At 33.0% G+C, this 27631-nt stretch overlaps 1 protein-coding gene across 1 annotated transcript in view; it reads right to left on the bottom strand.

Moving 5' to 3' along the window:
- LOC139849487 (uncharacterized) overlaps positions 1 to 27167 on the bottom strand; it is a 41425-nt gene extending 14258 nt beyond the window's left edge. The window contains exon 1 of the mRNA XM_071839141.1: positions 27086 to 27167. Coding sequence (XP_071695242.1) covers positions 27086 to 27167 — 82 coding nt within the window. The remainder of the gene's footprint in view (positions 1 to 27085) is intronic.
- Positions 27168 to 27631: the final 464 nt, after the last annotated feature.

Here is a 27631-nt window from a genome sequence, read left to right as displayed (position 1 = left end):
TCTGGTTCCTCTTCAATTGATTCATCCGAAAATTGTGAGTCTTCCCCAAAGGTGTCGTTTTCATCATCGAATAGGTTAATGACTGGAACACTATCTGAGGATTCTGGTTCAAAGTCGCTGAATGTGATAACAAGTTCTAAGCCATACATCTATCACACAACAACTAGCACATTAGTACCACATAATATTTACATATTAATTTTTAACCAACAAGGATAAGCAATAGTTTTCATAATCAAACACGGTCAAAGTCCAGACTCACTAATGTCTCCTAATAAACTCGATAAGACACACTAATGCAAATTTTCTGGTTCTCTAAGACCAACGCTCTGATACCACCTGAAGCATCCCGTTCATATCGAATATAAACGTCATGTACTCATTGGTGTCATTGCGAGGTATTGACCTCTATATGTGACATTTTTCAAAATCTGCATATGTTTTTATAATACAAACCATAACCTTTATTATAATCAAAGGTTCAAACAGCATAATAATGATTATCGTTTAGCGATAATCTTAGTTTTACAAACTTTACATTTGATAATAACAATACGATTTCCAACATATTTCACATTACAAATCTTCCGATATGCAGTTTTATTTTTGACACAAATATGCATACTCCAAATCCTGCTTAAATTCGGCATAATGCAGCGGAAGCTTTTAATTATCACCTGAGAATAAACATGCTTAAAACGTCAACATAAAGTTGGTGAGATATAGGTTTAATGCTAGCAGCGTTATAAATATAGACCACAAGATTTCATATACATAAACGTTTTAATAAAAATATTCTAAGTGGTTGAGCACTTGATAACCATACTTAACATTTAATCAACGTCGCATATTCCCTTTATTATGAAATCTCACTACACCGTACTAAGTGTAGTCACCGAAATGAAGTACTGTGCAACCGTTGAATACTGGTCGTCCAGTCCGGTTGGGGTTGTCAGGCCCGATAGATCTATCAACAGGATTCGTGTTTACAATACCTCATGTAAATAGTAGTTACCAAGTTACATGGAAGTATGCCAGTGGTACAACTCAACATATAATATATATTTTTAATCACTTGTGTCCATAACGTAAATCATAAAATGCATGTATTCTCATCCCGAAATATTTAGAGTTTAAAAGTGGGACTATATACTCACTTTTGCCTTGAAGATATATAACACAACCTGGTCTCCGATAGATATCACGATCCTAACCATATATATAATATATCAACATATTTTCTTTTCAAATAATCGTTTCATATATACTTATAATACTTTTAATATCTATTAGTCCGTAGTAAGTAGTCCGATGTTAGTGGTCCACAATTAGTTGCTCAATAAAATAAATAAAGACCCCATCGTATTCGTATTGATTGGAATTAATCTCGACCCATGGTACCATTTTGTCAAATGACGTGTTGCGTACATAAAGTACCGTGTTGTCAAATGACGTGTTGCGTACAATCATGAGGTCTTATGATTAATCTTCTCGTGTTGTTTACGGGTAGTCCTGAAATATGTAGAATCAAATCATGAGTAAATATATATGAAATATCATGTTAATTAGCCAAGATATGATTAGTATAGTTTTACTCCAATTAATTTCGTAGCTAAACTAGCTTCGGATACCCAATTTTGTTTTAGCCATAGTTTCTTCAATACAACTCCGTTTTTGTTGGTTCAACTTGCCACTTCCTTGGATCGAGCCATTATTTATGAATATCAACTGTAAATACCTTAGTTTGCATTCAAAATCACATTTTATAGGTCAAACTTTGGTGAATCTTATGAAAGTGATCATTTCCGTCGTAAAAACAACATCTAGACGATCATTTTTACAAAAATACTTACACTTTGAGTTACACCATGAGATTTTTATATATTAACATATTCATAAGAAATATCATTTTTCCAGAATATAAACTTCCAATTCAAAGTTTAAGATGATTTTTAATTATCCAACCCAAAACAGCCCCCGATTGCACTCCAACGATGTAGATTCAGTTTTAAGGTGTTCTTTGTAAAATCAAGTTGTATCTTGTTAAGTTAGCATATCATTATGATATATTACAGGTCTTGAAGTATTTTAAAAGTCAAGTTAGAAGGATCTATTTAGTTTGCGAACAAGTTTGAAATCATTCAAACTATGTTCTTGTTGTTATGATTTGTATATTTTTAATAAGATAGTTATAATTGAACAAGATGATGAACAAAGGTTATACCTCAAGTATGATGAAGAAAGTTACTGAATAAACAAGATATGAACTTATTCGTGATGACTTGGAAGATTAAGAAGTGAAATCATGAAAGAAACAAAGGTTGTAAGTAAGTTTATATCTTGATTTAAGATAATTAACTTACATGAATTGAATCAAAGTTGAAACATAGTTTTACCTTGATTATGAAGCTAGAAACTTATGAAGATCTTGAGGAACACATGAAGGTTAAAGATGAGAGAGTTTAGAAGATAATCTAGCTTGAAGAAAATTGATATGAAAGTGTATATGTATGTATATATAAGGATTTTTATTTTGATTTTTAGTTCATAAGTCTTGATTAATGACAAAGGATGGTTCCCACAAGTTGCTATCATGTCTCTTAATCATTCATGGCTGATCATTGGTATTTTCTATTGGTATATACCAATAGTAAATACATCTAGAAGCTGCATATAATACGGGTACATATACCCTAAGTATACGTGTAGAAATCTTGAGGGAACGGAACGAGAATTCAAATATAACTATCTTTTGTGAATATACTTATATTATTTTATGTATTTAAGCCCTTTAAAAGTGATAATGCGTATTCATATGATACTTGTATAAGCATTATAGGTTATAGGTATATATGTCAAAGAATGTTACGTATAGTTACCGTTTTGAAAACTTAAGTTAGTAGTCTCAAAGTATACTTATAACTCATTGTTATTAGTACACAATGATATGTTAAACCATCCTTAGATCATGTTAAATATGTATAAATACGTATATGTACACAATCGTATAATTATCGTATGTTATATAGTTCGTGATATCATCGGTCAAATTGGACGGTCAAACGTTGTGTAAAACTCTTTTCAAAAACATAAGACTCAACAATTTAGATTGCTTATCATGTTGGTAATATTTAATTTATGTAAATATTAATCTCATATGTATAAAATGATCGGAAAAATTCGGGTCGTTACAAAAATGCTCAAGCATTTAGAAATCAACAAGCTTCTATTCAAAATCTGGAACAAGAAGTAAGTAACCTAGCAAGGATGATAGGTGAAATAAAACCAAGGAATCTACCTAGCGATACAAATGCTAACCCCCGAAATGAAACAGATAAAGCCATTTCCACGAGAAGTGGTATTACACTCAAACCACCTGAAATACCTGTAATTTCTGATGACTCTATTCCCACTACACAGTCACCACAGCCTGAGCAAGATAAGGAAAAAAAACCGGTAGTTGAAAAGGTTAATGAAGATAATACAGTTAAGGCTAAACCTTATGTTAAACCATACCAACCACCACTTCCTTACCCGAGTAAAATGAGAAAAGAAAGACTTGAAGCCGAGCAATCCAAATTCTTGGATATGTTTAAACAAATAAATGTCAACCTTCCTTTCATTGATGTGATTTCAGGAATGCCAAGATATGCTAAATTCTTGAAAGATCTAATCACAAATAGAAGAAAAATGGAAGAACTCTCGGCTGTTACAATGGATGCTAATTGTTCTGCAGTGCTGTTGAATAAACTACCAGAAAAATTATCAGATCCAGGAAGTTTCACAATTTCATGTTTTCTGGGTAGTCTTAGTTCAATAGAAGCACTGGCAGATTTAGGTGCTAGTATAAATTTAATGCCATATTCATTATACGCTAAACTAGACCTTGGAGGATTGAAACCAACACGAATAAGCATACAACTACCCGATCGATCAGTAAAATATCCTAGAGGGATAATGGAGAACATGCTAGTTAAAGTTGGTACTTTAGTATTTCTAGTAGATTTTGTTATTCTGGACATGGAAGAAGATTCTCGAGTTCCTCTCATATTAGGAAGACCATTCTTAAACACGGCTAAAGTAATAATAGACGTGTTTGGTAAGAAACTGTCCCTAAGTATAGAGGACGAGAGTGTTACCTTTTCTGTTGATAGAGCCATGCAACAACCACAATCTGCAGATGATACATGTTATTATATTCAAACTATAGATTCACATGCAGAATTGTTAGAAGAATTTCCAGAATTACAAGGAACAGGAGAATGTTCTTTAGGAGAAGGAACTGAATCAATTGATGAAGCTGAAATGTTAGCTACACTTATGGCTAATGAATACGAACCAACAACGGAAGAACTTCAAATGTTGAAAAAGGAAGACAGATATCGATACAAATCAATGATAGAAGAACCACCGATATTAGAGTTAAAGCCACTTCCAAACCATTTGGAATACGCTTATATACATGGTGAATCTGAATTACATGTAATAATATCGTCTTCTCTTACATAAAATGAAAAATCTCAACTCATTTCTGTGCTAAAAGCTCATAAACCAGCTATTGCATGGAAGATTCATGACATTAAAGGTATAAGTCCTTCGTATTGCACACATAAAATCCTTATGGAAGAAGGTCATAAAACATATGTGCAACTCCAACGAAGACTAAATCCTAATATGCAAGATGTTTTTAAGAAAGAAATTATTAAACTGCTCGATGCAGGTTTAATTTATCCAATCTCTGATAGTCCATGGGTAAGCCCAGTTCAATGCGTACCTAAGAAGGGTGCCATGACTGTCATTACAAATGAAAAAGATGAGCTTATTCCTACTAGGACTGTAACGGGATGACGTGTTTATATTGATTATAGAAAACTAAATGATGCCACCAGAAAAGATCACTTTCTCTTACATTTCATTAATCAAATGTTGGAAAGGTTAGCTGGGAATAGTTACTATTGTTTTCTTGACGGTTTCTCCGGATACTTTCAAATTCCAATCGCACCAGTGGACCAAGAGAAATCCACGTTCACGTGCCCTTATGGTACTTTTGCTTACAAACGCATGCCATTTGGACTTTGCAATGCCCCTGCAACCTTTCAAAGGTGCATGATGGCGATTTTTCACGACATGATAGAAGAATGCATGGAAGTTTTCATGGACGACTTTTCAGTCTTCGGTGATACTTTTGAAACATGTCTAGTTAATCTTGAACGAATTCTTATTAGATGCGAACAATCAAATCTAGTACTTAATTGGGAGAAATGCCATTTCATGGTTAAAAAAGGCATCGTTCTTGGTCATAAAATTTCAAAGGAAGAAATTGAAGTGGATAGAGCTAAAGTAGATGTAATTGCTAAACTTCCACATTCCACCAATGTTAGAGGAGTTATGAGTTTTCTAGGGCATGCCGGTTTTTACCGACGTTTCATAAAAGACTTTTCTAAAATTGCCACTCCTATGAATAAACCCCTAGAAAAAGATGCTCCATTCATCTTTTCAGATGAATGCATCAAATCTTTTAATATTCTTAAAGAAAAACTCACTAATGAGCCGATCATGATAACTCCAAATTGAAATCTGCCATTTGAACTCATGTGCGATGCAAGTGATTTTGCAATGGTAGCCATTTTAGGTCAAAGGATTGAAAAATAATTTCAACCTATTTATTAAGCTAGTAAGACGTTACAAGGAGCACAAACGAATTACACAACTACTGAAAAAGAACTCCTTGCTATTGTCTTTGCTTTTGACAAATTTCGTTCATATCTCGTTCTAGCTAAAACGGTGGTCTATATCGACCATTCTGCTCTTAGATACCTATTTTCGAAACAAGATGCCAAACCACGATTAATCCGTTGGATCTTACTCTTACCAGAGTTTGATATTGAGATCCGAGAAAAAATGGGAGCAGAAAATCTCGCAGCTGATCATCTTTCTCGTCTTGAAAATCCTGAATTAGAAGTTCTAATTGAATCGGCTATACAAGATAACTTTCCTGATGAATATCTTTTGAAAATTGATTATAATGAAATCCCATGGTTTGCAGACTATGCAAACTACTTAGTATTTGGATTCCTTGAAAAAAGGGTTGTCGTACCAAAAACGAAAGAAATTCTTTAGTGATATAAAACACTATTTGGGAAGATCCACATTTATTCAAAAGTTGTCCCGATGGAATAATTCGCCGATGCGTATTCGAAGATGAAGCTAGTTAAATCTTAAACCATTGTCACACAGGACCAACAGGAGGGCATTATGGGCCTCAACTCACAGCAAGAAAAGTCTACGATGCTGGATTCTATTGGCCTACAATTTTCAAAGACGCACACCTTCTTTGTAAATCCTGTGATGCTTGTCAAAGGGCCGGAAAAATAAGTCAACATGATGAAATGCCACAAAATGTCATTCAAGTATGTGAAGTATTTGACGTTTGGGGTATTGACTTTATGGGTCCATTTCCAAAATCTCATAATAATCTCTACATTCTAGTTGCCATTGATTATGTATCTAAATGGGCGGAAGCACAAGATCTCCCGACTAACGATGCACGAGTTGTAGTCAACTTCTTAAAACGTCTTTTTGCAAGGTTCGGAACACCGAAAGCTTTAATAAGTGATCGGGGTACTCATTTCTGTAATAATCAACTTGAGAAAGTTCTCAAAAGATATGGAGTAACTCATAAAATCTCAACCGCTTATCATCCACAAACAAGTGGACAAGTTGAAAATACCAACCGAGCTTTAAAACGTATTCTAGAGAAAACCGTAGGATCAAATTCGAAGGAATAGTCCATGAAATTGGAGGATGCACTCTGGGCTTTTAGAACAGCCTACAAAACTCCAATTGGAACCACACCTTTTAAACTTGTTTACGGAAAAGCATGTCACCTTCCAGTAGAAATTGAGCACAAAGCATTTAGGGCTTTGAAGACGTGTAATCTTGATTTACATGAAGCCGGACATCTACGATTAAGTCAACTAAACGAATTAGAAGAATTAAGACATGAGGCATATGAAAATTCATTAATCTATAAGGAAAGAACGAAGAAATGGCATGATAAAAGAATCCGAAGTTCAAAAGAATTCAAGGAAGGATAACGAGTTCTTCTTTACAATTCAAGTTTCAAGCTATTTCCTGAAAAATTGAAATCAAGATGGTCTGGACCATTCATAGTAAAAAGAGTTTTCCCGTACGGAACAGTAGAGTTAATAAATTTAAATGGGATTGAATTTAAAGTTAACGGTCACAGAGTTAAACATTACATAGATAATCCAATGGAAGTTGAAGATGAAGTTAATCACAATTTCGACACCACAGCTAACTAAGTGTGGGAAGATTCGAATCTTTTAAGGGTAATATGAATTTCTGTTAGAGTTAGATGTTCTGTTTTCGTGTAGTTTTCGAAAATGGAATCCGAATGGTCTTTCCCTAGCAGACCTTAAAGAACTAGTCTTCTCCCTCCATTCTGAATTTTTATTTCTTTTAGGTTTTACGAAATGAAGAATTCCTATGATTTGAACCATGGTCTACTACTACACGCTATGATTACTAAACGTAATAATAACATCTTCCCGAGTGAACTGGTATCATTCATAAGAGGCAAAATGGACGAAGTGAGGAAAGAACTCAGGAAAGATCATCATAAGACATATTTTGGTAAAGGAAAATCAAAATCTACAACAAAAAGAAGAGCACGACACCTTGAAAGATGTCATAAATGCGGAAAATGGTCACACGAAGCTAAATGTTCAAACAATCAAACACATTCCAATTCTGAATTCGTTACTCTATGCAGAGAAGGACCATTCATATGTTTAGAAGAAAAGTTATTGAAAAATCGAGGTTACGCTTATGTAGCTATGGAAAACCAAATCGAACGACTCTCCTATGAGTCGGCTAAAGCAGGTCTCTGAGAATTCTATCTCACAGGTAAGTATGTACAGTTTTTATTTGTTTTTTTTTGCTTTTAACCTTTTGATAATAAACGCTGAATCGTTCGCTATAAAGTATTAAATTGATATTCAATAAAATTAGGTATGCGAAACCGAAATTATTGATATCATACGAAAATTTAATTCATCACTGCGAAATTTAACGTTTATTCATAAGGTATAAATATCTTTAATCAATCAATTTAAAATATTTCAGAAATTCGTCAGGAGTAAAACTAGGTAATATAGCCGAAATTACTTTAACCAAAAGAGGGACGTATATTTTTGATAATATTTGATTGATTAAAGTGGGATAAAAGACCAAAAAGATTTTTATTTTTATTTTTACCTTGTTTTTAAAATTAATATATAACTATAATATTTTAAATATAAAGTTGTAAAACAAATGTATAAATATTATTAATATTTATATGAAATTTTAATATGCATTTTAAATTTAAGTTTGGTGTGAATTTAAAAACAAAAATGTACTTTATTTCATTAAGTTAAAATTTTGATATTTAAAATTCGTCGTAAGTTGAAGACTAGGTTATAGAACCGAAATTGCTTTACCCGAGGGCGGGACGAGAAATTTTATTATCATTATTTTTAATCTTATTGATTTAAAGTATGCCAAAAACATTAAAAAACCCAAAAATCTTTGCTTTTATAACAATCGCTTTGAAATGACAAATTTTAAAAATTTAGTAGAGGGACGAACTAGGTCAATGTACCGAAATGCCCTCAATCTAAAAAGAAACAAATTTTAAATTAATTAATTATTTGTTTTATAAGTAAAAGGTTTTTATTAAAAAAAAAAAATACCCTATGCGATCGCGTGGGCTGGGAAATCCGGTCAGAATCAAAAGGGCACGAGCTGCTCTCTGTTCCCCACTTTTACACACACATATTCACGAGCAAACACCCAAAAACACATCTAAAATCATCAATTTTTCATCAAATCTCTCCAAATTCTTGCTATAATCCGTTCCAATCATGCCTTTCTTCAGATGGGGAAGCAAAAAGGTAGAAATTTCACCCCTAAACTCATAATTTTTCTAATTTTTGTGATAATTATAATTAATTGTTCAAATTTAATTTTGATGATTTCTAGCTTAATTAGAGTTAAATTGTTAGTATATTATGCTTTTATAACCTAGATTGATGCTATTTGTCATGATTTGAAGCCTTAAACTTCAAAATTTTTAGAAATCTGGGGTTTGTGTTCTTGAGCAATTTGGGGCTTTTTGATATAAATAGGTTATGGCCAATTTTTGTTATGAATTATTGCTAAATTAAGTAGTGAAACATGTTTAGGTTGCTAAATGATCCAAACTTTGATCCTAAACATGATTTTTGAACATCAACGTGGACTTTTTAAGTCTAAAATTCATGAACTTGATTAAATTGATGTAATTGCCATTTGAAACTTGTTTAATTGCTAGTAATGGTTATTTTAACATGTTATTTGAGTTGAATGCTTATGAACTTTGTATACCTTTTCATATATGCTTATTTGAAAAATTGTAGAATTGATAAAAATATGAAAATGAGTATAAGTTTAATATGGATTAAACATGATATTGTAATTGTTTTAATTTATTACTTTGCTAACACTAATGCATATTTGGATGCACAAATTTTGTGTTTAATGTGTTTTGCAGAGAAATACAGATACGGACGGTGCATCATCGTCTAGACAACATGAACAAGAACCTGAACAAGAACCTGATCAAGAACCACAACCGGAACCACAACCTGAACAACAACAACATTATGATCAACACATGCTATATTATGAGCCGGAACCACTGTTTTACGCTCATTATCGTCAATTTCAGCCTCACCCGAGGATTATGCACCCACTTATCGATGACCAATAGATACATCCCAACCTAAGATTCGATTGTTGTTGGACAGAATACCCGAAATTTCAAAAGAACATGCACATTCTTTACCACAAAAATATTGAAATGCCTCGGGTAATCGATTAGGAGCCTTTGGAAGCGGTTAAACTAGCCGAACCGGTTAGGGATTTACTAGTTCAGAGGTATGATAACTCTGCATTTAACGATTAGATCCGCTTATTTACTACACGTAGAACTATATATAGAGAATGGTGTGCTGAAATGCTTAACACTATAGAGTTAAATAATGAAGTTACTATGATAGGAGATAAAAGTTTTATTAAATTTCTTTTAGGAGGTACAATGTACAGAATGTCCATGTTAGACATGGCTAGTGCTTTACTGATCTACACTCCCGCTGAGATTATTACACCTGATTGTAATAGTTTAATTGCTGAAGGTGAAAGAGTAGATAGAATTTTGACGCTAACGCCATATGGAGGCGTATGTCAAGATTTAGGGAATTTACACGGGGTGAAAGACACTCCTACTTAGATATTGATAGAGCAGAGCTCCGGATAATACATAGATTCTTAGCGAACTCGATTACACAACGGGGTAGAAACAAGGAAAAAATGACCCTAAACGATTTATTTTACCTTAAGTGTATTCGAGACCCGAGGAGCTTTGTTAACATTCCTTATTGCGTAGGCCACTATTTGTCTAAAGTTGTTGAGGGTATGCAAGCAGGAAGTATTATAGGGGAGGTATTTTTGTTACTCTCATTGAAGAGTACTTAGGTGTAGATTAAGAGCATGGGGGTCCGATGGTAGAGATTGAGGAACAAGACGAGTGCATTGGCTTGCAGGTTATCAAAGTGCAAAGGTACTAAAACGGAGGCATAATATGCCAATACCATATCAGGGCACCCATCCACAGGTAGAGAGGGGTTCGGATGAGGAGATGGAGGAAGCAGATGACATTAGGGATGTCATTAAGGATAGTTATACTGATGTCTTCCAGCATGTAGATGAGGTGGAAATGAATAACCAGGCTAGGCATCATCAGTATGAGCAGTGGAGAGCCGCGGATGAGTATGAGCACTCCAGGCGATGCCAACACGATAGCTGGCAAGTTCATCAGCACCAAATCATGAGCCAGCTATCATATCGGGTACTACATAACTACATCCCGACTCGACCTGCTTACTATCCACCACATCAGCCTGACATGCAACCACCCTTTGACCTGTACGACTCTAATCAAGCCTACCAGGACACCTATCACCAACCATGGAACCCGAGCGATGATATGAACTGGAATCCCTATCCAAATCAATAGTGTTCCATTGGTGATTTCTTATCTTTTATTATTTTTATCTATTTATGTTAAACATTTAACATTTTGATACTTTTATGTAATGTTTAACATTTTTATTATTTTGTACTAATATTTTATTTTTGTAATTTGAAAGTGGGATATTAAGTCCCATTTCAAAATACCATGCATGTTTATATTTGTATTGTATGTATTTTATTTCATGAACACAACAGGGTAAAACAGCGAACTTTCAACGACTGGCATTAAGTTCAGCAAAAGCAACTAATTTTGACGACAAGATGCAAAATAAATGTGATATAACAACTGCATGAATGAACAAATGATGTGCATCATTTATCATTTAAACAAACAACAATATGTTTGGAAACTTTGGTAAAATTTAATCATTTTTCTATGCTAATCACCCTCAATAATTTAAATTGTTACTGATTTCTTGCAAATGAGGGAATTGCATGATCTTAAGTGTGGGAAGGGATTAAATTCTTTCGGATTTAAAAAAAAAATTGACTTATACACTTGGTTTAATAGCCACCGTTAAACTTTACTAGTAACGCAGTAGTTGTATTAGAATCTAGTGCTCTCTGATAATAAAGAACAGCCCTAGTCTTATATACTGACTACCCACTTCTAGTAAAATTTTTAAAAAAATTTCAACTAAATGAACTCAAAATCATGTTCATACATATTTATGAACGATAAATTTAGGTGTTAACACCGAAATTATTGTTACCTCGGAAAGGACATAAATTGAAAAACAACCCAAAACGCTTGAATTCATTTTAAATGGAATAGAAGAGAATAAAAAGCAAATAAAGAAATATAAAAGCCAAGTGTGGGAAAAATTTACCAAGTTATTTAAAACATATCACATATTTTTGTACAAATAATTGAAGATACTTTTGTTTTGGACGATATTAATCAGTTTTACCCAGTTTATTGTAATATAAACGGAATGTAAAAGGAAGTAAAGTCTTCCGAGAAAAAGACACGCACTTCTTGATTTCGGTCAGGAATTTGTCGTCCAGACTAGTTGCAGAGTCTACGAAAAACCTTGAAAAGTTTTCTCGAAAATCAGCTGGAAATCCACGGACCTCAGCATCAAACAAGGTCGCCAAGTGGTCAGACTTATCCTAATCATGAGAGGATCTGTCTCGTACAATGGGGAGCACCGAGAAAATTAGCTTATAAGACTAATGAATCAGATCCCCAGAAAGGATAATCTCCTTAAAAGATCAAAAATCAGCTTTTAAGCCTGATATTACTCAATCCTTGAGATTGACCTTAAAGATTGAGAATTACAAACTCATGGAATTCGATGATATCTAAACTCGAGCTTGAACGAGAAAATATTTTGATCAAATTACAAACCAATTTGTTTTCTGAAAACCCATTTTCAATGCGTTCATTACCATTGAACGTAAAATCCTAGGAATTTACATGGAATTCATTAGGTCACCTGAACCAAATCGGGTGTCAATCGTAAGAACAGTGGTTGCATAGCATGGTCAAAAATAGGACCATGTGCCAGACTAAAAAACTATAGGGTGATCTTTACTATTGCTCCTACAAAGGATAGTAATTGCATCCGACACGTTATAGACCATAATCAAAAGCATGTCATTAGACATTGCCTTAACAGTTGCTTGTTCAACGCTTTCCTTTACAACTGGACGGTAGTTTACCGAAAGGTAATATACAGAGCAAGTATACTGGATGTGTTGCTTTCCTAATACAAGGTTAGCAAGTGGGTGACACAAAACCATAAGTTTTGAGCTAAAATTTTAAAATCTGAAACCCATAAAACCCACAAAAACATTTTGCAAACACCGGTGAAGGGTTATTCCTGAAAACTTATCAAGGGTAAAAGCTAGATTGAATTTTCAAAAGATCAAATGTTTTCATAAAGATCCAATTTCCAAAAGGATCTAAATTTTTATAGTCATGTGGGACTGTAAACCACATCGTTACTACCATTATTCATACCGCTGTATCAAAATCATTGATGTACATAGTGTGAAGAATAAAGAAGTGATTCTAGTATAGTTATATTCAAGTTCTATATTACTTGAGGACAAGCAACGCTTAAGTGTGAGAATATTTGATAATTCTAATAACGAACATATATTTCATAGCATTATCCTTCAAGAAAGACAAGCTTTTAGTTGCAATTGTTCTATTTACAAGTGATATTCGTTTAAATAATAAAAGGTGAAGGCAAACGACAGATTCGACGATTTGAAGACGCAAACGACCAAAAAGCTAAAAAGTACAAAGTACAATCCAAGTGGTTCAAATTATTGATGAGAAACGTCTAGAAATTACAAGAGTACAAGCCGTGAAACGCAAAGTACAAGATATTAAATCGTACGAAAGGACGTTCGAAAAACCAGAACTGGGACCTGAACCAACTATCAACGCGCGACGCACAGGGCCTAAAATTACAAGTCAACTATGCACATGAATATAATATAATATATATATAATTATATAAAATTATATATATTATATTTTATTATTTAAATGTGTCGGCAAACAAAAAAACAAAGTAATGTGAGCTGTCCCAGATATCCATGCGATCGCATGGCCAGAAGGCACATATCCCATGCGATCGCATGGCCTCAAAAACTTGGTCAGGTCCTATAAATTGCAAGTTTGGGAGACGAGTTTAACACACCTTCATCAATTACTCTCTGCTCTCCCTCAATATATATTTATATTTTAATTATAATTTTAATTTTAATATTAAGTTAATAATAATAAGGTTATAGTGGCGAATGTTTTAAGTTTGTAAGTAGAAATTATGTCCGTGTAACACTACGCGATTAATACTCATTGTAAGTTATGTTCAACCTTCTTAAATTAATGTCTCGTAGCTAAGTTATTATTATGTTTATTTAAGCCGAAGTAATCGTGATGTTGGAATAAATATTAAGACGGGGTTATTGGGCTTTGGACCATAATTGGGGTTTGGACAAAAGCCCGACACTTGTGGAAATTGGACTATGGGCTATTAATGGGCTTTATATTTATTTAACTGAATGATAGTTCGTTAATTTAATATAAAGATTTACAATTTGAGGTAATTATAAATAACCACATACACTCGATCGGACACGATGGGCGAGATATTTATAAATACTAATAATCGTTCATTTAACCAGACACGGGAATGGATTAATAGTCCATGGACTCATTAAAACAGGGGTGGATTACATACAAGGGCACTTGGTGTAATTGTTAACAACGTATTAAAACCTTGTTACAGTTTAAGTCCTCAATTAGTTGGAATATTTGACTTCGGGTATAAGGGTAATTTGACGAGGACACTCGCACTTTATATTTATGACCGATGGACTATTATGGACAAAAACCAGATGGACATATCGAATAATCCAGGATAAAGGACAATTAACCCATGGTAGTAAATTAAAATCAACACGTCAAACATCATGATTACGGAAGTTTAAATAAACATAATTTCTTTAATTTATATCTCATCATACTTTTATTTACCGTCTTTTTATTTATCGTATTTTAAATTACTGCAATTTTATTTATCGCACTTTTATTTATCGTCATTTACTTTACGCTTTAAATTAAGTTATTTTTATATTTAATATTTTACATTAGGTTTTAATTGTGACTTAAGTGTAAAATCAACAAACCGGTCAATAAACGGTAAAAAATCCCCCTTTATAATAATAATAATACTACTTATATATATATATATATATATATATATATATATATATATATATATATATATATATATATATATATATATATATATATATTTATAAAAATATAGTTTAAAATATATATAGCGTTAAACTCAGCTAGCTCCCTGTGGATCGAACAGGACTTACTAAAAACTACACTACTCTATGATTAGGTACACTACCTATAAGTGTTGCAGCAAGGTTTAGGTATCTCCCATTCTATAAATAAATAAATAAGTTGTGTAAAATTGTATCGTATTTAATAGTATTTTGTAGCAAAAATAATAGTATTACGTACTACACCTCGCACACATCAAGTATTTTTGGCGCTGCTGCCGGAGAATGCCTCTATAATAAAAAAAATTAGTTTTTAAGCTATTTTTGTAAAAATATATTTACATAAGTTTTAGATATTAAAAACAAAAATATAAAAACAAGAAAAAGAAAAAAAATATATATCTATATTTTTAAAGTTTAGTTAAATAAAAAAAAGTTTATATTTTTATAGTTAAAAGTTATAAAAACTAATAAGTAAATTAATTTTTTTATAAGTTTTATTTAAATTATTTTATTAAAAATCAGAAGAAAAAAACTAAATTCGGGCCACCAACTGTAGCAGCCCAACATCTGATCTGGAATTATGGGCCATGCGATCGCATGGCATAACAACCTACACTCCATGCGATCGCATGGAGTGAGGTGACAGGTCTGAAACCTCAGACGTATGATTAGGGTTACGGATATTATTATTATTATTAATTAATTAGTTAATTAGGGTTTAGTTTATTTAATATTAGTTTAGTTTTAAATTAAGTTTGTATTTTAAGTTTTAATTAATTATAAATTAATACTTTTATAAAATAATAATATAAAAATAATATTTTTATAAAAATAAGTAATTTTATCATTTTTGTTTCTTTTTATAAATTGTATATTTTAAACATATAATTCGTAATTTGTATTTTTATCGTTCGTAATTAGTTTTAAGATTAGTTTTTTGCCGTAGTTCCTTTATATTCCTAGATTTTTAGGCTTTGCCGTAAAATCCCTTAAGTGCTTTTTCTTTAGATTAAGATTTAGGCGCTTTAGAATTTTACGACGTCGCTTATCGCTTTAATTTTTAATAGATTTTAGTGCCTAATGAAGTTATTGCCGTTTTGGATATAGAATTCCTTTTAAGCTTTAATTCCTTTAGACGCAATATTTAATATTTAGTTTTTAGACTTTTAAGTTTCGACGTTTACTTTCTTATTATTATTTTTGGACCTTTTATTTTTTGACATTTTTCGACGCACTCTTTTTCTTTCTCATTTTTACGCTCTAGTTTTTAGGACATAGATTTTATCTTCAAAATTTCGACGAAAAATTATTTTTAGCGCTTAAATTGATAGACATCCAAAATTTTCTGGTTCGTAAGTTGGATTTGTTAGTGGCGAGTTGTGGGCTTCAGATTTAAAGGGTCCTGGCTACCTGCTGCATCTATTGGCTATTCGAAATGTGGGCAAAATCAGAAAAGTCTATTAATTTGATAACTTATATAATTTTTTTTATTTTTATAACTAATAGGATATTCAGTGAATGCACCGAGCAAAACGTTCACCACCTTTCATACGTTCACCTCCCGTAACGAGATCAAGACATCTAGCCAACATTGTCGCCGTTGATTTCTCTTTAGAATCATCATCAAGTCGACCAAGTACTCCGATTCAAATTTTCAATAATCCATTTTTTGAACCCAACCTCACAATTGAGAACCCGGAGGATATTCAAGGACAATTCAGAGATCCTGAACCACTAACCATTCCTCCTGAACCACAAATCATTCATCCGGGGATTGTTGAGGAAGAAACCATTAAATCAGAATCCTCTAATGATTCAGATTCAACAAATTCAATCATGGAAAATCAGGAACATCTAAGTACGGAAGATCGAATGAGAGCTACACGCACTGGCCAAGGTCATGCCATTACTCAACCAGACATTAATGTGCCAGATTATGAAATCAAGGGAAAAATCCTACACATGGTAACTAATTAATGCCAATTTAGTGGTACACCAAAAGAAGATCCAAACGAACATCTTCGTACCTTTAATAGGATCTGTACTCTATTCAAAATCAGAGAAGTTGAGAATGAACAGATCTATCTCATGTTATTTTCCTGGACTTTAAAGGGAGAAGCCAAAGATTGGTTAGAATCGTTACCTGAAGGGGCGATTGATACATGGGATGTTTTAGTTGAGAAATTTCTTAAAAGATTCTTTCCGGCATCTAAAGCCATGAGACTTCAAGGAGAAATTGTTACGTTCACACAGAAGTCAAATGAAACTCTATATGAGGTGTAGACAAGATTTGGAAAGTTGTTGAGAGGATGTCCTCAACATGGTTTAGACACTTATCAAATAGTACAAATATTCTATCAAAGATGCGACATTACTACATGAAAAGACATCGACATAGCAGCTGGTGGTTCTATTACGAAGAAAACCGCAACTGAAGCTTACAAAATTATTGATAACACAGCCTCCCACTCACATGAGTGGCACCAGGAAAAAGATATTCTTCGTTCATCTAAAGCGGCTAGAGCCGATTCTAGCCATGAATTTGATTCCATTTTCGCAAAGTTAGATGCTTTCGAGAGACGAATGGAAAAGATGACTAAAGATATTCACGCAATACGAATTAGTTGTGAGCAGTTTGGAGGACTACATTTGATAAAAGATTGTCTCAGTATTGAACAAACAATGGAACAAAGAGAGAATATTTCATACATGAACCAAAGGCCTGGAAATAATTATCAGAATAATTATCAACCGCCAAGACCAACTTACAATCAAAATCAGAATTATAACCGAAATGTTCCATACAACAACCAACAAGGTCCTAGCAATCAACAAGTATCTAACAATACTTAGAATCAGCAAAGACCTATTTTTTCCAAATAAACTACCACAAACCGATGATAAAAAGCCAAATTTAGAAGATATGATGTCTAAGCTAGTTGAATCTCAAACGCAGTTTTTCACATCTCAGAAACAAACGAATGAACAAAATGCTCAAGCATTTAGAAATCAACAAGCTTCTATTCAAAATCTAGAACAAGAAGTAAGTAACCTAGCAAGGATGATAGGTGAAAGAAAACCGGAGAGTCTACCTAGCGATACAAATGCTAACCCCCGAAAATGAAACAGCTAAAGCCATTACCACGAGAAGTGGTATTACACTCAAACCACCTGAAATACCTGTAATTTCTGATGACTCTATTCCCACTACACAGTCACCACAGCCTGAGTAAGATAAGGAAAAAGAACCGGTAGTTGAAAAGGTTAATGAAGATAATACAGTTAAGGCTAAATCTTATGTTAAACCATACCAACCACCACTTCCTTACCCGAGTAAAATGAGAAAAGAAAGACTTGAAGCCGAGCAATCCAAATTCTTGGATATGATTAAACAAATAAATGTCAACCTTCCTTTCATTGATGTGATTTCAGGAATGCCAAGATATGCTAAATTCTTAAAAGATCTAATCACAAATAGAAGAAAAATGGAAGAACTCTCGGCTGTTACTATGAATGCTAATTGTTCTGCAGTGCTGTTGAATAAACTACCAGAAAAATTATCAAATCCAGGAAGTTTCACAATTCTATGTTTTCTGGGTAATCTTAGTTCAATAGAAGCACTGGCAGACTTAGGTGCTAGTATAAATTTAATGCCATATTCATTATACGTTAAACTAGACCTTGGAGAATTGAAACCAACACGAATAAGCATACAACTAGCCGATCGATCAGTAAAATATCCTAGAGGGATAATGGAGAACATGCTAGTTAAAGTTGGCATTTTAGTATTTCCAGTAGATTTTGTTATTCTGGACATGGAAGAAGATTCTCGAGTTCCTCTCATATTAGGAAGACCATTCTTAAATACTGCTAAAGCAATAATAGACGTGTTTGGTAAGAAACTGACCCTAAGTATAGAGGATGAGAGTGTTACCTTTTCTGTTAATAGAGCCATGCAACAACCACAATCTACAGATGATACATGTTATAATATTCAAACTATAGATTCACATGCAGAATTGTTAGAAGAATTTCCAGAATTACATGGAACATGAGAATGTTCTTTAGGAGAAGGAACTGAATTCAAGTTTTTCTAAAACTTTCAATCTACGACTAACCTCACGGATGACCGCAGCTCAACCGCAGTTTTCTCTGTTACCAAATTCATCCACTTTAAGTTAGACCACTTTGAGGCATCCATAATTTGCAACACCTTTTTAACATACTTATAATAGTTGCCTTCTTTGTTTTCAAAAGAGTTTTGAAGCAAAAGATGTTAATCTTGATTAATCACACATAAGGACACCTTAATGACAATCTAACTTGAAATAAGATTAAACACACAAGTGTTATATCTTTTTATCCTATTACATAATGTCATTTAAACATACTAATAATGGTCATTAAAGTCCTAATTAAAGAGGTGCTCTCCCATTAGTTTTAAGTACCATTGTATGTATGTAAATGTAATTAGTTCAAGCTAGTCAAGGTTGTTACAAGGATCATTAAGTTCCAACTAAATCCAAACTAGTTCAATTAGGATGTAACAAGGTTCTAAAGAGCTAGATACTTCCATCAAAGAAAAGACAAATGGTTAAAGTCATGGGTTATGAAGTTTGGATGGTTTCAAATTGACATGGAGCAAAATTCAGCATTTATCTCTTTTAGAATCAATGAAATAAGTCTCAAGAGAATATGCTTTCCTCATTTGCAAGCAACCAATGGAGCTTAATACTTCCATCCATGTATTGACAAATTATTGAAGACTTGGGATATGAAGTTTGGAGTATTATGGTTTGTCACAAGATTAGATGTTGACACATGCATATAATTCTTACAAGAAGAATTTTGGAAGGTTACTATTTGTCAAGTATCACATGCATACTTACCTCTCTTGGATAAACAATTTTATGACAATGGTAAACCAAGGAAAATATGCCATCCTTATTTGTAGAATGCTTCCAAGACCATTGCAAGTAACTTTGAATCTTTGGTTAGTTGTTTCAACGGCTATGTGTACCACTTCATGCAATTCTATTTTGCCTATTTAAACAAGGCATGAAGATACTTGAAGACTACCTCTTTCCAACATACTTTCAAAGTCATATCAACTAATCTCCCAAGCCTTAAGCACAAATCTATGGAGAGATTACAAGAAATAAAGAGAGATTCTACTTATACTAAGTAGAATTGTAATGTAAACTTTATGCTTAACATTTGTATCTTTAAGTTTACATTGTGAGATACTTCCTTGGAGGGGTTAAGGAAGTTAAATGGTTCTTGTGATAGGAAACATCTATCTTACTTAATGATTCAACTTCCTTAAAGGGATCTAGGAAGTTGATTAATTTCTTGGAAATTAGTACTTGTCCAATGTAAAGACAAGTTTGATCTAAGTAAGGTTGGTGTGACCTATTGAAGAACTATGGGTGATTGTAAGCTTAGCTATAAGTTTACTTGTGAGCTATCTTCTTAAAAGGATCTAGATGGTAGTTGTGATTTCACTAGGTTAGAGCATTAGGATCTTGTAGTAAGAGGTTTTGGTGATTGTGAATTCTTCAAAGGGACGTAAGGGTTCATAAGTAGCGGCTTATCGGGGAGCTAGTGTTGTATCCGGACACTCCACCGGGTTTGGGGTATCATAGTGAAGAAAACTCTCAATTCTTAGAATTGGGGTGTGGATTAAGGTGGATTCGTTAACATCCACCCGAACCACTATAAATCCTTGTGTTTGTGCATTTTACTTTATTTCATATATAGTCTAACAAACACAAGCATACTATTTTGTTAAAACTAGTTTCTTGGACTTGAAAACAATATCATTGTTGAACACAACATCCACGGTCTCATCTACGGTCGACCGTAGGATATCCTAAACCGGAAAAGTTTTAACAAATCGATTTTTGGAACTATTCACCCCCCCTCTAGTTCCTACAATTGGTTTTAGAGCGGTTACTCGAACCTTTGCTCTAAAAATGTTTTTGCTTGTGTCAAAAATTAGTTTATGCAAAAACCTGAGCTAAAAGGTCTTGGAACTAAACTCTTCATACTTTGGGGGAATCTTGATCCATGGAACTTTATTGAAATGGGGAGTTTGTGTATACAAAGTTCTCAACACGACAAGGGTCAAGTATGGGTTTGAAAAATTAAAGATGGGTCTCAAGAAGAACCTCAAAGGAAAAGTGTCATGGCAACTCAAGCTACATCAAATACAAATGCAACATGGAATGATGGTGAATATGATGAAGCTTGCCTTCTATGACAACACGATAGCGAGAGTCAAGAAAGGAACATGAATGCTCAAACTTACATCCATTACATTGAGGAAAAATACCACCATTCATATGGTGAGGTAAGCTTGTTTGCGTTTAGTAAGAATCCATAAATTAATAGGTGAACAAATATTGTGTACTCTAAATGTTGTGATAATTAACAAAACATTGATTAAAATGAAACAAACTTGAACAAAGAAATATTCTTTAAATAAACAAGCTAATTAAAAAAGAAAAAGGAAAAAAATTAATCCCACTATGGGATCTCAACCATCCCACTATGGGATCTTGTTCTGTTCAAATTTTTGTAAAATCACACCCGATTCCATTTAAGTATGTAAAGAAAAATGTGGGGTTGAGACAAGATCACAACTATAAGTACATAATAGAAGCACCTAGAAACTTGCCATGAAACTTAGGTCAATGCAACGTATGGGATAATTGAAATTACTTGTGCCTTGAATCCTTGCATGAGTTATTGCTTAATGTGTGCTTGATTAGTTGATCTTACATGCTAGAATACTTAGGTTGTCACACAACTTAGAGCCTTAAGTGATATATATAATATCTAAGATTAGACTCTAAGCATCTATATAAGTGTTCTCGAACAAAAAGTTACTTAGAGGTAATTATAACTTGAAACCAAAAATTACTAGATTATGACTATTTTGAAAAAGAAAAAGAATTGCCTTTCTTCAAAAATGATAAAAAGTGGTGATATAGTAAAAGTGATTTTTAAAGTCAAAGATTCTAAATGATAAACCAATACTTGGCTATAAAAGACACCTTGAGTAAACCTATCACATGTTTTTTTAAAACACACTTCATAAAACTCAAAATAGTGCCAAATTAGTCGGCGGTCGAGCCTATGGTGAACCGTGGATCGACCGCATAGGCTCTGATCAAAATGTGCTTTTGCAATTTTAAGATCGGCCATGATCTGATACTTTTAGATGTTGATTCTTTGTAAATTGGTTATAACATTACTTTTACATTGTTTATTGAAAAGATCTAAACATTTGCTAAATGTAAAGCTATTTATTGTCATCAAATGACACTTGTTTATATAAATGATAGTGATTCCCAAACAACTATAAGTGTACACGATAAATTATTCTCACTCAAGACATGAACTTGGTTTATCAAATCTTATAATATAAACATGTCTAAAAGGATAAACTCTAGTGTTTGAGAAAGGTACTAAAATAGGTTAGGGTGAGAATATTTAATGCAAACAACCCCGGACCCAACAAACATTGGGTACCACTTTTTGTTTTTCTAACAAGTTGTAGGTGGAAGAAGATGTAATCACAAGTACTCAAAACACATGTCCATGATAAATATGTCACCTCGATCACAAAGAACATGATGACGTAATGGACATATTTGAAGAACCATTATCGGTAGAGGTAACATCTCTTGCAAGTAAATGTGCTACTTGAGTTTTAGCTTTCTATGTGCATATATCTTAACATGCTAGTTAGGTCACAACTTATTTGAAAGTAGAAACATGTTATGCATACAATTAGGTAGAATGTCTTATATGCTTTTAAGTGAAATTGGTGAAAAGATAAGAACATGTCAATATGTGCGTTGCATCAATACATGTTTTTAAATGGCACATAATATTAGATCACACGACCATGAAACTAATCATTAGCGATCTACCTAAAAGTAATATATGATGATCACTAAGGGAGCTAAAGTGTTAAAAAAATCATTCTCATTAGTTTGCTTCAACAAAGTTAATATTTGATAAACAATGATAGCAAATAGAATCATGTTAAACAAATCTTAGGAGACATCAATAGGAGTCAAATTAGATTTGAAGTGTGTAGTCTAAGTTCTTCGTTTTCTAGGTATATTAAAGATTTCCAAAGTTCAACTTTGTAGTCTTAGTAAAGGAGTTATATATGATTTCCATCATCTATGCTTAAGGAGATATATTCGTGATGATAAGACTCATTCTAGGCTTATACCTAAAGTACAAAAAGAAAATGATATTATTCTTGTCTAACTTGCTAGAGTAGTAGTCATTAATAAAAATTGTTAGTTAAACGCATAAGCGTTTGTTGAGTTGTTAAAATGTCTAAAACACACTTAGACATATTAGGACGGATGATTCTAAATCTTTGAGGTTAGAAAGCTTTAAGAATAATTCATGCTCTTAATTTCTAACCTAGAATTAGGTTTGCGTCAAACTAACACCTAGAACAAACAAGTAAAATGAAAAGTTTCACTATCCTTTTAGATAAGTTCTAAGGCATTAGACACACTTATGGAAATCAATGCTAGATTATCATTCAAAGGTGTATGTGTACATCTCTAGGATAGTATTTAGAAAGAAAAACCTAACTAGGTCTAAATAGACGTCCGAGTAGCCTTAAGGAATAATCGAACATACTTGAAAAGGTTATATCTTTGTGTCTTGAATGTCTTGATAAACTTAGGACATACTTGCTTGATCATGTGTGTAAAATTATAAAAGTTGGAAATACATTATTTGCTAAGAAAAGTAAGAATAAAATGTTAATAGATGTTCATGACTTGGTTATTGATCCAATTAACCATTTTTCTTGTGAAAAGTTCTTTGAAATCACGGATGATAAGTTTGAAATATACTTGATAGAGAAACTTGAATGCTTTATTGTATGAATTACACTCTAGGCTTAACTCTAGGCTTCCGCTCATTATACAATAGGTGTAAACTGCATAATCTTTCTCTTTATCTCTCACATGTGCCATATATGTGTTCATTAATTGTATAAGTGTGTGTGATATATCTACCTACCATATTTGTATGCTTATATGTTCTTATATGTGCAAATCTATTTGTCATACTCGCATGCTCACATGTTCTTCACGCTTGACAACTTGAGTTATCTCTTTCGAATTTTAACGTGCCAATTGAATTTTATTTGTGAGGGCATTGTGCTTAATATTTGCTACATCCAACATGCTATATATATTTCATCATGCTTATGTGCTTACATGCTTATGATTCATTAACATGTTGAAAAATTATGCTTGGATATTTTTGTGAACATAGAACACTCCAAATTGTTAACTAAAATACATCGACAATGTTAACCGGTTAACATTATTCATTGTCAAGTTAATAACATTATGTTGACATGATGATAATTATCTTAGATCATAATTTTTGAGTGCTTGATAAGTAATTGGATATTAGCTTGTTTGCCATGAACTCTGTGATTGCTTGTTATGTTATATCATTTAAGTACACTCTGGGGCTATATTTGAATAGATAACTAAATAAGTAATGATTTAACATATATCATATTTTGATATCAATTGTGAGTTAAATGCCTACTCGGTTTTGTTATTTAGGTTATGAATATGCTCATCAAAATTCATGCTATGGAACATGCCTCTATTTGATTATCATGATTACTTGCTTACTATGCATGATTGTAACTTGTAGTGTGAATTCTAATTGAGCTTATTATGTATGATTGCTTGTTTTTGATGTGATATATGTTTACTATAATTATTCTTGAGTTCTATGTATGCATATATTTCTAACAATGCTTGTGAGACTTCAAACGCACTGTTATGCTCATCACCCAAGCAAAGGAAAGTCCAAATATGTCACACTTTCAAGCCATTAAAAGGATCTTTAGAGAAATCTAAAGGGTTCTATGCATCATAAATATCATGTGCCTTGGAGATTTGGATAATGATGGATAGCTACTATTTAGAAGAGTGGTGTATGTGCATTAGTTGGTTTATGCATAACCTCTTGGCTCTCAAAGGAACAAACACTTGTAGCTCTCTCTCTCTCTACAATCAAAGTCGAGTATATAGCAATTGAAATATCATGCGCTCAAGGCTTATGGATGAAACAAACTTTTCTCGATTAAGGTACCACTTCTTCCAAAACTCATATATGTGTGCATCCTCTTGCTAAATTTGGAGTAGTCAACCTAATAAGTGATTATTTGAACACCAATTTACCTTTGATCATTACAAGTAAAATATTACCATGCTCTATATGTTTAGGTTATACATATGTTCATCACTAAGTATACAAAGACATATGCTCTTAGTTGAATAACTTGAAACTCAGTGTATGATTTTTCAGTGATAACTTATCATGTGGATAACGTTTCGACTTATCATATATGCCTTAATGATCACTATTGCTTGACATGCTATGCTTATGATATGTTCCATGCATGTGTCCTTACATGATTGTTGAAACTACTATGTTATATGTTCCATGCATGTGTCCTTACATGATTGTTGAAACTACTATGTTAGTATCTATAGTGTTGCATGATATGGTTACGTGTGATGCTCTTAATTTTTTGCCATGCTATGTTATGCTTATGTTTTAACATGCTTGTTTGAACTTACTCTTATGCTCTAGCATCTAAGCTTAAATATGATTGTTATGCATGATTGGTTGCTTGACAATTGATCTAATGTATATTAGTATTTGCATGCTACTCTCACTTATGTTTTCACATTGTGCTATGTGCAATATGTATACCATACTATGCTATATGGTTCTACATGCTTGCTTAAACCTACTTGCTTATATACATTCCTGAAATTGGAAGAACTAGTAAGGTAATGTTGGTACTTAATGATAATGTTGCATGCTACACTAAGGCTTCTGCTCACTACCTGTTATGTCACACACGCATGCTATACTATTCATTAACTCTGATATGTGGTGGTTCATATGCACTTTTGATCTTACATGCTTTCTAACGATCACATGTATTGGTCAAAGTGTTCACTCCACTATCTTTGTTATCTATGAAACACAATGATTCTTATGCTGGCTATATATTATTATGTGTGTGCACTAACCCTTGATTGAAGGTTTATCCAGCTCTTTAAGTTCATATCATTCCTCACTCGATCTTATGACTATGTATGTTTCAAGGGGGAGCGATACTATCTTTTGCTATGTACGATTTAAGGGGGAGCATTACTCTAGGGTGCGCTTAGTTGCAAGGGGGACTAACCTTTTTGCTTCGATAAAAGGGGGAGAAAGTGTATGGTAAGTGATGTTAACACTTATGCCGGCTTACATAGTTAACACTTACTCATATGTTTGTCATCATCAAAAAGGGGGAGAATGTTGGTTAAGATTCCAATCATAATATTCAAAGGTTAATCACTTTGTTTTGATGATGACACACAACAGATAAGTTATTAATCATATGTAGGATGACATGGGTTCATAAGCCTAAACTATCTCTAGCAAAAGACCAATACATAAGTAATTATCTTGGTAAAAATGTTACGCGGCTGCACTACGGTCGACCGTGAAACTGACCGTGTATGTCCTGTACCAACGAATTCAAGTTTTTCTAAAACTTTTAATCTACGGCTAACCTCATGGACGACCGCAGCTCGACCGCAGTTTTCTCTGTTACCAAAATCATCCACTTTAAGTTAGACCATTTTGAGGCATCCATAATTTGCAAAACCGTTTTAAACATACTTATAATAGTTGCCTTTTTTGTTTTCAAAAGAGTTTTAAACCAAAAGATGTTAATCTTGATTAATCACACATAAGGACACCTTAATGACAATCTAACTTGAAATAAGATTAAACACACAAGTGTTATATCTTTTTATCCTATTACATAATGTCATTTAAACATACTAATAATGGTCATTAACGTCCCAATTAAAGAGGTGCTCTCCCATTAGTTTTAAGTACCATTGTATGTATGTAAATGTAATTAGTTCAAGCTAATCAAGGTTGTAACACGGATCATTAAGTTCCAACTAGATCCAAACTAGTTCAATTAGGATGTAACAAGGTCCTAAAGAGCTAGATACTTCCATCAAAGAAAAGACAAATGGTTAAAGTCATGGGTTATGAAGTTTGGATGGTTTCTAATTGACATGGAGCAAAATTCGGCTTTTACCTCTTTTAGAATCAATGAAAAAAGTCTCAAGAGAATATGCTTTCCTCATTTGCAAGCAACCAATGGAGCTTAATACTTCCATCCATGTATTGACAAATTATTGAAGACTTGGGATATGAAGGTTGGAGTATTATAGTTTGTCACAAGATTAGATGTTGACACATGCATATAAGTCTTACAAGAAGAATTTTGGAAGGTTGCTATTTGTCAAGTATCACATGCATACTTACCTCTCTTGGATAAGCAAGTTTATGATAATGGTAAACCAAGGAAAAGATGCCATCCTTATTTGTAGAATGCTTCCAAGACCATTACAAGTAACTTTGAATCTTTGGTTAGTTGTTTCAACGGCTATGTGTACCACTTCATGCAATTCTATTTTGCCTATTTAAACAAGGCATGAAGACACTTGAAGCCTACCTCTTTCCAACATATTTTCAAAGTCATATCAACTAATCTCCCAAGTCTCAAGCATAAATCTATGGAGAGATTACAAGAGAGAAAGAGAGATTCTACTTACACTAAGTAAATGTGCAATGTAAAGTT

The sequence above is a fragment of the Rutidosis leptorrhynchoides genome, chromosome 5 (assembly GCF_046630445.1).
Source record: "Rutidosis leptorrhynchoides isolate AG116_Rl617_1_P2 chromosome 5, CSIRO_AGI_Rlap_v1, whole genome shotgun sequence".
Taxonomy (NCBI): Eukaryota; Viridiplantae; Streptophyta; class Magnoliopsida; order Asterales; family Asteraceae; genus Rutidosis; species Rutidosis leptorrhynchoides.
Note: the sequence above shows the minus strand (reverse complement) of the source record. Positions and strands in the feature narration are given on the sequence as shown.